The sequence below is a fragment of the Motacilla alba genome, chromosome Z, assembly GCF_015832195.1.
Source record: "Motacilla alba alba isolate MOTALB_02 chromosome Z, Motacilla_alba_V1.0_pri, whole genome shotgun sequence".
Lineage (NCBI taxonomy): Eukaryota > Metazoa > Chordata > Aves > Passeriformes > Motacillidae > Motacilla > Motacilla alba.
The window spans coordinates 60,086,873-60,098,728 of record NC_052046.1 but is presented as its reverse complement, the minus strand read 5'-3'; the positions used below and the strand labels follow the sequence as shown (position 1 = coordinate 60,098,728).

Here is an 11,856-nt window from a genome sequence, read left to right as displayed (position 1 = left end):
AGGTGGCCAGGTATGACTTTGGGGTCAGTGACCATCAAGGATCACCAAAGAGACTCCCAGGACAGAAGAACACAAGTGCAAAGGGGAGGGAACATATATTAATGATTTTAGGGAGATGATTATCATATGTATGTTTATTCTGGGAAAATCAATGAATATTATACAAAACAGGAGCTTTTTCTGTACTTGGCTTGCACAATGTTTCAGAGGAAACAACCCTTTGTGCACCTGGCTGAATAAAGAATGCCTGTTTCTTAATGCTACAATGGTTTTAAGGAGTTCTTCTTTTTACAAATTTTTGGTAAAAATTGTTCAGCAGGACCCCAGCTCCTTCTCAGAGATACTTTCCAGAAGGTCAGCCCACAGCCTGCAATGGTGCATAGGATTGTTTCTTCCTGGGTGCAGGACCCTGCACTTGCCTTTATTGAGATTCAGAAGGTTCTTTTATTCCAAACTCTCCAGCTGTCTAAGTTGAGAATTCAAGCAACTTTCCCTGCGATAGGGATGAAAGTGAAGGGATCTTTCCCAGCAGAGAGGTGCCTAAGTTTTTCTAAATTGCATGAACAGCTATAAAAACCTCACCAGCTTCCTGGTGCCCTGTAATATAAAAGAAGAGGTCAGCTCTGCAAAGACATATGTGGCTCTCTACCCTTCAGATGGTTTTTGACATGTGACCACAGAGCTCATTTGTACATCTTGGCAAATGTCATAGGCAGCCCATGAATTTATGCCACCAAAGGCTGATTTTGGTGAAGAATTTGAAAAAGAACTGTCTAGACCAAGGAGAGAGATAGATTTGAACTGTGACCTGGAAGTTGTTCTTTTTGGCCTGCAGACTTGAATGCGGCGCCCTTTTTGATTGCAGGAGCACAGGGGTGGCAATGAATTACTACACTCTTTAAGTGACTCACATGTAATATGGTAAAAAGCATGGTTACCAAATAAAAGATAGCTGAAACAATTGTGTTGTTTATCCTTTCATTAGCGGTACTTATTGTTTATTGTGTCTTAAGTGTATGCATATAAATATGGAAGCATGTAAAAATGTACTTTCTAGAACATACCAAATAATGATGATGGCTAGTATCAATGCTAACTGAGTCTCAAATTTCATTAATACAAAGAACAGTAAGAGGGGTTCTAACATAATTACAAGAGAAAAGATACAGTGGGACGTGCTGGCATGAGGAAATCCCTTGGAATTTGAGAGAAAATAAGAGGAGATTTTTTTCATAAAATAAATGAGGTTCAAATGGTCTCATATTCAGATTGAGAAACTTAGGTCTCAAAGGGGAGAAACATGAATGAAGAATGATTCAAGGAAAAGATTTTGCAGAGTGAATAACTGAGAACAACAGATAAGTAGGGAATTGTCTGGCAGTATACAATAAATTTTACACGAGTCAGGAAAATCAGCTAAACCTGTGTCCTTTATATTAACTTAGCTCATTATTGCATGAAAACAAACTCTCTAAAGTTTAGGCTACTCACCTCCAGCTGAAGTCCCTCACACACTGAACATGAGCAATAAATTTAAAATATATCCTACCTTTACATCAAAATGGGCAAAAGATCATAGAACCATAAAATGGCTTGGTTTGGAAGGGACTTCAAAAACTATCTAGTTTCAGTCTTCCTGGGATGGGCAAGGGCACCTCCACTAGCCCAGGTTCCTCAATGCCCCATCCAAACTGGCTTTGAACACTTCCAGGGATGGAGTATCCACAACTTCTCTGGGCAACCTGTATTTCTGTCTCATCACTCCCACAGTAAAGTATTTCTTCTATGTATCTAACCTAAATTTCCTCTCTTTGAGTTCAGTGGCTATTAAATAGGCATGTAATTAGAAATTAGGTATGCTTCTACTTCTGTGTTATGAAAGTAGAAATTTTCAGCCTGACTGTAGCTGGTTTTGTGGGTTCACCTCTGCCCAAACATGAAAGAAACAAGCATCTCCTATGGGTCAGCTTCTTACAAAACAGACAGAAGAACCTGTATTTGGTTGGGACAACACTGCCAGTGAGTAGGCTGGAGGAATTCACCAGGAAGAGACCCAGTGGGGAAAGCTGGTAACATCTGAGACCACTTAGTGTCACACTCAGCAATGAGAGCTGGGATAAGAAGGAGAAAGAGCAGGGTATTTGGAGTTAAGTTGCTTGTCTTCCTAAGCAACCTTTAAACATGACAAAGCTCTGGTTTTGTAGATATGGATAAATGCACAGGTGCCTGTCATTTTATGTACTGAAATACTTCCTCATTTTGCTTTCTGTGCACAACTTTTGGTTGTAACTAAATTTTAACAGTTTTAATTAAATTGTTGCTATTTAGATGCTGTATTGATGCTATTTAGATTTTCTCGCTTTCAGCCTTCTTTCTTTGTTCTCCATCTTCCTGTGACAGAGTGAGCAAAGGAATGTGTGGGGCCCAGCTGCCCAACAGGGCTAGCCCACAACAGCTATGTAACTCCAGATTTGCCTGGTCGTTAATTCTGTGAATTAACGACTGCAGAAAAACACAGAGATCCAAATGTACACCAGATTCGCGGCGTGAACGAAGCTTCTTCTTTCCTTCCCTAGTCTCGCCCCGTATTTGTATCGACAGCCAGTATTAATCTTATCTTTGGGGCAGAGTTACATGTAGCTCTGTCAACGTATGGGTTACATGTAGCCTTATGTCCTGGGAAGCGCCGGTCCCGGTTGCTCACGGACACCGGAGGCCTCCCGGCCCGCCCGCTGCGGGCGCAGGGCCCTCACAGCCCTCGGCGCGGCGCGTGCCGCCATGGAGACGCCAACGGCCGCTTCCCCGGCGCGCGCCAACCCCTCCCCCCGCAGGCCTCGCGCCGGCCGGGCACAGCGCGCGGGGCGGAGCGGGCGGGCGGCCGGAGCGCGCGGCGGGAGGGGGCGTGGTGGTGCCGCGTGCCCGCCTCGCTCCCCCCGCCCCCGCTCCCGCCCCGGCGTGTTGTCTGCACGGCCGCGGCCGGGCGCTCTCGCGAGATCGGCGTTGGCGCCGTGACCTCCATGTGAGCGCGGCGGCGCTCCCCGGTAAACAGTGCCCGGGCCGGGTGATGGCTTCCGGCGCGTCCCTGTAGCCCTGCCCGCCGCCGGCCCGCCGGGACCCGCCGCGATCTGCGCTGCCTCGGCGGGATCGGGGGGCGCCGTGGGATCTGTTCGGCTCCCCTTCCTTCTCCCGCACCCCGCCGAGCGGGACGGGCGGCCCAGACTGCGGGCGGGAGGGTCGTGACGGCTCCGCGGGGTTTGAAATTCGTGCCCCGTCGGGCCAAACAAAGAGCGGGGTAGCGTCCAGACCCCTCCCCGGCACCTCCCACGCCGTGGGCGCTCACCCACGGAGCAGACCCCGTTCCCACCCCCTGCCTGTGTCTCCCATCCTTTGCCCGGGGCCGGCCGGGCGAGCGGGAGGGCGCGCGCCATGTGGATCCAGGTCCGCACCATCGACGGCACGGAGACCCAGACCATCGACGACCTGAGCCGCCTCACCAAGATCGAGTGCCTGCGGGAGAAGATCGAGGAGACCTTCCGCGTGAGCCCCGACCGCCAGCGGCTCTTCTACCGGGGCAAGCAGGTGAGGCGGGAATTCCCCTAAGCAGATGGACCCTCGCGGGTCTCCCCTAATCCCGGGCCCGGCTCTTTGTGCGGCTCAGGGGTCTCCGTCTCCACCCATGTGCTGTTCTATGAGCTCCCGCTTTTGTTTACTCCTGGATCTGGGAGGAAGGGAGGGCAGCGGGGAGCCCACCCTGACAGAATGCTCCAGGATCCCCGTTTTCCCCGATGAAATGAAAGCCCCAGGAAATCCCCTCACTGGGTCCTGGTGAGACCCCTTTGTGTGTTTGTTTTCCCACCTGAGCGGCGAGAGGCTCCTCCCTCGGCTCCCGCCTTCATCCTGCCCAAGTGACAGAGTAGACGGAGGGATGCGGGGGCAAGGAGGGAGCTATCCCGCTCTCCTCCGCCCCGCCGCATCCAGGCCGGGCAGGGCGGGAAGCAGGCCGATCGCGAGCGTTTTCCAGGGAAAACGCCGCCCCGGGTCCGCACGTGGCAGGGCTGGGAGAGGCGGCAGAGCGGGATAAATTGGCTCGGGCAGAAGTTGCGATGCCACGGTGTCCTCGACTTGTGAGTGCCGGCATGTCCCGGGCGGGATAAGGGCTACTGCCGGTGGTCCAGCGAGACGCTTCATCCCCACCACGGGAAGCTGCTATGGAAGGGGTGACTGGCTGGAAGTGTTCCGTGAGGTGGAACCTCCCCTCCCCTGGGGTGATGGAAAGATTTTGTTCCGAATAGGTCGCCTCAGGCTGTAACTTCGCTGATGGGTGTAACCTTTAAAGCCGCGTTGCGTAAACTGCGAGGTGTGCGCAGTGCTCGAGTAGTGAAAGTGAAGCATAGCTATTAGCTGACGCGGAAGGCGCCGAATGTGTGGTACATTTTAGGGGAAACGACTCCGAAGGTGCATCTTCTTACAGCATATGAGTGTTCACCTAGCTGAGTAATGCACAGCCGTGAGATTTCTGCCTCAAAAGAGATAAAGTGTGTATCTTTACAAATACGTAGAAAAAACTTAAAAAATGGAAATTTAACTGTCAACCAGGAGGCAAGCATTAGTGGCTAGGATTTTCAGCCAATACAAAGGACTAGATTTTTGTGTTCTACAGATTAGTGACAGTGAGCACTTGTGAGAGCTGGTCGCTAAGGAACATTATGTACAAATATGTGTTTTTGTGAAGGGGCCAAATCAAGGGACATGAGTCTTGGAGTTGCATAACCTGCTTAGCTTTGTTCTGTGCTAGCACACTCCTTTGGGTATAGATGTTTATGTGGGGCAAACCCGAGGTTTTTACCCCAAATTCTTTATCTGAGAAACAGGGAAGATGAGCCTGTAATGAGTTGTGCTTTCCTGTGTAATCTGACAGTGGACCAATTAGTGTGAACATTTTAGTAAACAAATGTCTTGCTTGAGAAAATGGGATAGTGAAATATTATATCTGAAGTTGCCTACATGAGCAGTATGTGTGAGTTTGGTACTTAGTATATCCAGTTTAGGACACAGCTGGGATCATGTTAGTGAAGAGTTGGGGAATTGGGTTTTTATAGTTTCATTCTCCATAAATGTTAATTTTCTTGTAATTACCATTATTAATTCTGAAGTTTCCTTCTTGATTATGGGTTGCTTTTCTGTTTCCATGGTGCTTATAGGAAAAAAGATCAGAAGGGTTGCTCTTGCACAAGTAAAACTGGATGTTGAGAACATGAAGCTAAATAACTTAATTCTTTTAGGGCTGTGATAAAATAATATTTATTTTAATATTAAGAATAAAAAAGTCCACTTTACTTAACTGTGAGATGAACGCCAAGGAGTATACTAAGGTGAAAACTTAAACACCCCTGAAGATTGCTGTATGTGTTGTAAAAAATATTATCTAGGTGAAATCCTTTTCTTTTTTTATCTGGTTAGTGCTCAGTATGGTTAAATCTGTGCAGTCTGCTAGTAGAACCGTGATCCTGCTACTGAAGGCTGCTTACTAGTCTGTCTGGGAACTTCTAGAAATCCTTGGATGTTGCAAGTGGTGGGAAGCCTGGCTAAGTAATGTCCTCTTAAAAATGGGAGGTATATGAGCTTATAAGGATGTAGAAACCTAAGTGAGTCATTGTTTATGGGCTGAATTTCAACAGCATCATGTTCTTAGCTTGCAGTAGAGAACAATTTCAACTAAGATTTTGAGCTGGAGCCGTAATTTTGCAGTTTTTTAGGAGTCTCTGTGTCCACTTAATGTAGCTAATGTGCTATGCTGTAGTTTGCTGTTGTCTGACCTTCAAAGACAAATGCAAGAACTTAAGTGGTCAGTACTTCCTGTGTCTGTTTTTAAGGGTTAAAATACCCTAGAACTACTGGAGGAAACCTGGTGTTGTCATTAATGTAGTACTTTGTATTTCTGTTGTGTTGTGGTTTTTTTTTTCTTGTAAATGCCAGGAATAGCACTACTTTGTTGAATAGGTTGGCATCTTTTACTGCCAGCAGGACCTACCATTCACATGAGACACTGAAGAGTGACCAAGATAGTATTACTCTATAACATGTACAGGACATTCTATGCTCTCTGGGGCTCCACATTTCTGCCAAGCTGAATGACTCTACTAGCCACAGAAGTGAAGGCATATTCTAGGTTGAGGTGGAACTTTGTCTGAAAGTTTTTTTTATTCTTAACTCTGCAGTTAGCCATAGAAACCGACTGAACAGAGAAACCTGCAGTGATGTCTCTTGCTTTCCCTTTTGAAGATGGTAGATAATTATCTGGAAGGATTTTTCTGTAGGGCCACGAATATTTCCTTATGCTGGAATAAAACATATTTCAACCTTGTCCCACTACAGACTATTCACATCTAATGTTCTTCTGTGTTAACATTGAGTAAACTTATTATTAGAGCAATTCAGAAAAGCAAGACAACAATCTGATTTCCAGCAGCATATTTTTTCTCCTAATTGGAAAGCATGTGAAGCTGTTCTTGAGAATAGAAATTCTCAGTTTATTCAAGAAAGTGAAGGAGATATCTTTGCATTTTGACCTACCAGAGTAGATTTTCTGTAGAGCCAAGTTACAGTCATTGTGGGATTTCTAGTTTCTTTCAGTTACAATACTGGAAAAACAGAGCAGTAAAAGTACATGGAAGTTTAAATTTGAAAATGCACCAGAGAGCTTGAGGTTTTCTGTAATATTGTAGAAGCAATAATATCTACTTATGTTTTTCATATAACTAAACATGTACACTCTTGTATTTCAGCAATATCTACTGTTTGTGGACGATAAGAACTAATGTCTTTTGTTGGCTTCTCTCATTATCCCATCCCACCCTGCTGGAATTTGAATTTGGTGAAAATTTGTAAATGACTACTGTTAAAAAACCCCATTACCTCGGTATCTTTTCCACAGTGCTTATCAAAGTAGAGGAAAAAAGGCTTCTTTGCCGATATATGTAGGAGTCAGGGACTGAAACAACTTCTGAAGTCATTAATCATGTTGGTGAGGAAACCACTTCTAAGCTGTTTCATGGGCTACTGAAGTCAGCAGGAGGAGGTGAGAATATTGAAGCTGTTTATTTACTTGAGGTGAAAATTGCTGCAAATCAGGCCTACTTCACTAGAAGAAATTCAGCTCTGCTTTTGTGCACAAAGAAGTATGGTAGTATGCACTGTGTTACTTGGCCATGCAAGTTGAATATTTAAAGTCTAGTTTGTCAGACCCACACTGTAATGTCTAAGTATTTGGGTTTTGTTTCTGTAAAATTTAACTGAAACAACAGAGGGGTAAGAGGAGTGGAGGAGCTTTAGTTTTGCATGAGAACATGCTTGTGGTAAAGTAGCTTCAGTAAAACACACAGTTAAAAATCTGGCAATAGGGCATGCCTTTATTATACAAGACCTCTAGCTTCTGGATAGCCTGGGCTGGCATATGAATAGTGGGTGGAATTTCATGTGAGTTGAAGCTTCCAAACTTCAGGTTTGCACACTTTATGTTTAAGTCTTTCTTAATACTTACAACTTGGGTGAATTTCCCAAAAGCTTGAAAAGCTTGTGAAGTCTTTCCCTAAGGAATGGGAGTGCTAAGCCTATTCATAGAACAATTGAGTTTCTTAGCACAGACTCTTCCCAGCTTTATTTTGCTTGGAAAATTGTAAATATTTTCAGCTGAAGCTGTCCAAACCCCATCTGCTTCAGGCAGAAATCTGGGGTGAGAAATCTTCAGCTGGAGCAGTTAAGTTTTTTGTTTTAGAGAAACAGTTTGAAGAAACCTTAGAAGGGAAGTAATTGCCATTCTTTGATGAAGCTGGTAACAAGTAGCTCTGTAGTATGAGGAGAGTCATCTGGAGTCTTCAGGTCAGATATGATCAGACTTCATGCCAAAATTCCCGACATAGTGAATTCATGGTGTATACTCAAAACTTACCTGATAGTAGGTTTGTTGGGCCTGTGGGTGAGTTTTTAATATATGATTGCAGAAGTTTACTGAAATTATCTTTTTGTTAAATTGTTACTGTGAAGCTACTAATGCAATTTATGATCCAATTCTTGGATCTGATTGTCTCTATTATTTAAAGCACCTAAACAAACTGAAGGCAAAGCAAAGAAACATAGGTGAAAACAGAATACTTTATACTGTTTTGTATGTATTGTTTAAGTTTTAGGAACCTGAAAGAGCATTATGTAACCTCCAAGAAATTGCAGCCAACTTTAGGGCGGTATTTTATGGTGTCGTGGTTTGAGAGGAAGTGAGTTTTTGGGAGGTGGTGGTGGTCAAACCAATAGGTGCTCAGATGTGGATATTGGCACCTGGTTTGACCATTGAGGATATGGATACGCCTCTGAGAACACAGGGGTTAAAAGCGAGGAGCTCCCAGGGGAACACTCTCTTGGTTCCGGTGGATGGAAGAGTTCAGACCTCCCCTGCCCGGCTTCGGGCTGGGCGGGGGAGGGGAAGCCACGAGGCTGAGGGAGGTGGGCCGGAGCCTTGGGCAGCGACGGGAGGCGATGGCTTGGACAAGAGTGAGTTCCCCACAGAGGTGGAAGGGTGGAAGAACTCAGAGAGGCAGCGGGCAGCCCCCCTTCCTCAGGAGAGAGAGAGAAAGAGAGAGGTGCCAGTGCTATCTTGAAACTTGATAGCACTGGCCTGGCCGAGGAAGAGAAGTGGGGGGGCAATGGGAAGAGTGCCCAGCGGAGCCGGCGGAGCTAGCGTGGGAGTTCGAGATGAGCAGAGACTGTGATTTTAACCCTTCTGTGGGGCGATGGAAACCTTGCAAATGCTGATCCTCTGGGAGTTGAAGGAGGAGAGAGATGGATAAGAGGAAATGCGCAAGTGTGATGCAGAGTTGTGCAAGTGAAGAAGGACTGGGAGAAGTTGAGGAAAATCCTAGGTGGAGGAGATGATGGAGTGGCTTTTGGCTGGACTTTTCTTGTATAGCCATGGACAGAATCTTTCCTATAATACAGAGACTGCATTTTAGGGGGAGGCGGTGGCTTGGTGCCAAAGGAGCGATGTGAGCGGAGATGACAGGTGATGAAGTGATAGTGAGACCCCTCGGCCCCAGGGGGTGAAATATTGGGGGGGACTGGTGTCCCGAAAATGGTGAGAGACTGTAGTTTTCTCCTGGAACTGGGCGAAGCATCCTTGAAAGGGGAAACCCTAAAAGCAGTTCTGGTCCATGTGCAGTGGTGAGAGCACTGAACATGGAAGGAAGAAGTCAGGACGTGTAGTTGCTGAGTGACAGGGAAACACAGCTGGACTCGGCTGTGTTTCCAGGGGAATTTGCCTGTGGTGGCACAAGGGGGGCTCTTCTCTCCTTGATGAAATGAGAGGTGATTGTCGGAAGGGTGGAGATAGACTGAGTTGATTATTTGAAGGGTGATGGACTGGATAAAGATCTAAGGTTTTGTGTTATTCTGTGAGAAATTGAGTGGGGGGAGGAGAAATGTTTAAAAAGTTTCCATTCTGCTCTGTGTGTTAATTTTATTGTAGTTATATGATAATAAAGTTGTTTTTTCCTTTGTTTACAAGTGGAGGCCTGCTTTGCTCTGTCTCTGATCACATCTCACAGCAGATACCAGGGAAGATAGGTTTTCATGGGGGCACTGGCATTGGGCCAGCGCCAAACCATGACATTTGGCATGTATGTTACTCCCAGAATCACAGAATACACTGAGTTGCAAGGGACACACAGGTATCATCAAATCCATCTCTTCATCCTGTGTAGGACATCCCCAAGAGTCACACTGCACACTTGAGTAACACATTCATGTAATTTAGATAGGATAGTTTAGTACATGTACTTTTTAAAATTAGTCTAGAAGCTCTTAGAAAACGATTTTTATTATTATGATATTAAGAACTCCACAAACCCTTTGATGCAGAATGGAAGGCCTACACTGACAATAGATTATGACAATTTTCCATGATAATATGTAATCAAATGTTGATATCAATAATACAGATAGTTATGAGAGGATTCTATTCTTTAAAAGCTATTAATTAAATCTCTGTTCTTAATGATTTAACTGTAAGATTATGTAAAAAGGTACTTGGTTATTGGGGTTTTCTTGGTGTGGTTTTTAGATTTTTGTTGTTGATTACGGAAGCTTGAGATAATAACCAGTTCTTCATTACAGGTGTCCTCACAAGCTGCAGATAGCCATTTGCTCTCGCTGGCACCACTGTTGCTGAACTTCAGTTGCCTTTGCTATAGAAGCCCATACCATCATACAGGAGGTACTTGACCCTTCTCATCTAATCAGCACAGGGATGGATGATTCTTTCCATGCTGCTGAGGATCTCTATGCAGCTATATATTTTGACCTGGTTTCTTTTTTTTTTTTTTTAAATTTTTTAATGACAGTATCAAATAACATCAAACAGCATCCATAAGATACCATGAACTTCTATTTACTTAATTAGAAGGCTCCTTAGAATGGCAAAAGAAGAGCAACCTTGCTGCTCTAACTTCCTCTAGCTAGAAGTTAATGAGCAAATGTTCCTTTAATGGGACTTAGAGTTTCATCCAAGAAGAAACTACCATATCTAAATTAACATTTTTTTTCTGTATCTCAGTAACAAGGAAATAAATAATCTTCAAAACATAAACTGCTTTATAAAAAGTTTAACTTGGAAGAGGTGCAGACTTGAACACTCTGAAGTCATTAGTTGAGACTGAACATAGCTGCCTTTACCGTGATTTTCTGATAAATTCAAGAAGTCTTGCAGCGCTTGACTTTCAACTGTTTTTGTGTTGGTACTAATCTTGTACAGTGGAATCTATTTTGGATTGTATTTATTTCAGACCAAAAGGTAAAATATGTTGGTACCACTTATACACTCTGCAAATAGTTTTGTAGAAAAGGTGTAAAACCCTCTTGTTTATTGTAGAATGTAGGCTTTTGTTCTCAATTTTAGGTACAGAGCTTCAGGAAAAGTGTCAGTGTCTTCTCAGAGAAAGTTAGTCTTGTTGATTGAGTATGAAGATGACTAATGTACATTTATCATTATGTTTATACCAAGATTGATGTGTAATTTCAGACCATATCAGCAACAAGATTCTGTAATTTGTTTCTATGTTGTGTGGCTTTTTATAGCATGCCAGGCTTCCTCTTTGTGGGGAGAGTTGAACAAACACAGCATATTTACACTGTGGTACGATCAAGCTCTTTGGTTGTAACTGCAGTTGTAGAAAGCCTTATGAAAGCTTCCATATTCTTCTTACCTAGGAATTATTTTCTCTGTATGCTTTCTGTTGAAACTGTGGGAATCTCTCTAAGACTATGATACCTATTTAAGATACAGTTAATTGATAGAAAGTAATTTGATACCCTCCAATGTTATGACTGCCTTTTTCCTAGTGTCCAGGGCAGGTCCTTAGCTGTTATATAACACACATAAAATTTTTTTTTGACAAAAAGTCAAAAATTGTCTGATATAAAGGCTAATTTGTGTCACCTGTTTGGGGTTTTCGGTGGGATCACATATTCAAATGTTCTTGTAGGCTGCTTTCAAATGTGAGTCTTGTGGCAGAAAATTGACAGAACTGAGTCTAATTTGGACCATATTCTCCAGACACTAATAACTTCGGTGTTTGAAATGTTGTGGTCTGTCCGTATTCTGTTTTGGAGAAATATGGATCTAGAGCCTGTCAGAGAACTTGATTGTCCAGATAATTCACCTATTCGTTTGTTTCTCTAAAAGAGAGAGCAAAGGCACAGCAATGATTTTATTTTTTTTTTAAATCTTTTTAATTGATGAGTAAATTCTCCTTCTTGAATTTAGGGAATTATCTACCATTTGCATTTATTTTTAACAGAAAGCCATGAAAT

The 11,856-nt window shown here is 43.9% G+C and overlaps 1 protein-coding gene across 3 annotated transcripts in view; it reads left to right on the top strand.

The window, feature by feature from the left end:
• The first annotated feature begins 2,989 nt into the window (after positions 1 to 2,989).
• UHRF2 (ubiquitin like with PHD and ring finger domains 2) overlaps positions 2,990 to 11,856 on the top strand; it is an 84,035-nt gene continuing 75,168 nt past the window's right edge. The window contains exon 1 of one of the 3 annotated variants that reach the window (XM_038125544.1): positions 2,990 to 3,579. In XM_038125544.1, the coding sequence (XP_037981472.1) occupies positions 3,427 to 3,579 (153 nt within the window). In that variant the 5' untranslated portion in view covers positions 2,990 to 3,426. Of the gene's footprint in view, positions 3,580 to 3,601; positions 4,125 to 11,856 lie in introns of those variants that run through there. The other 2 variants (XM_038125543.1, XM_038125545.1) reach the window with 2 other exon arrangements.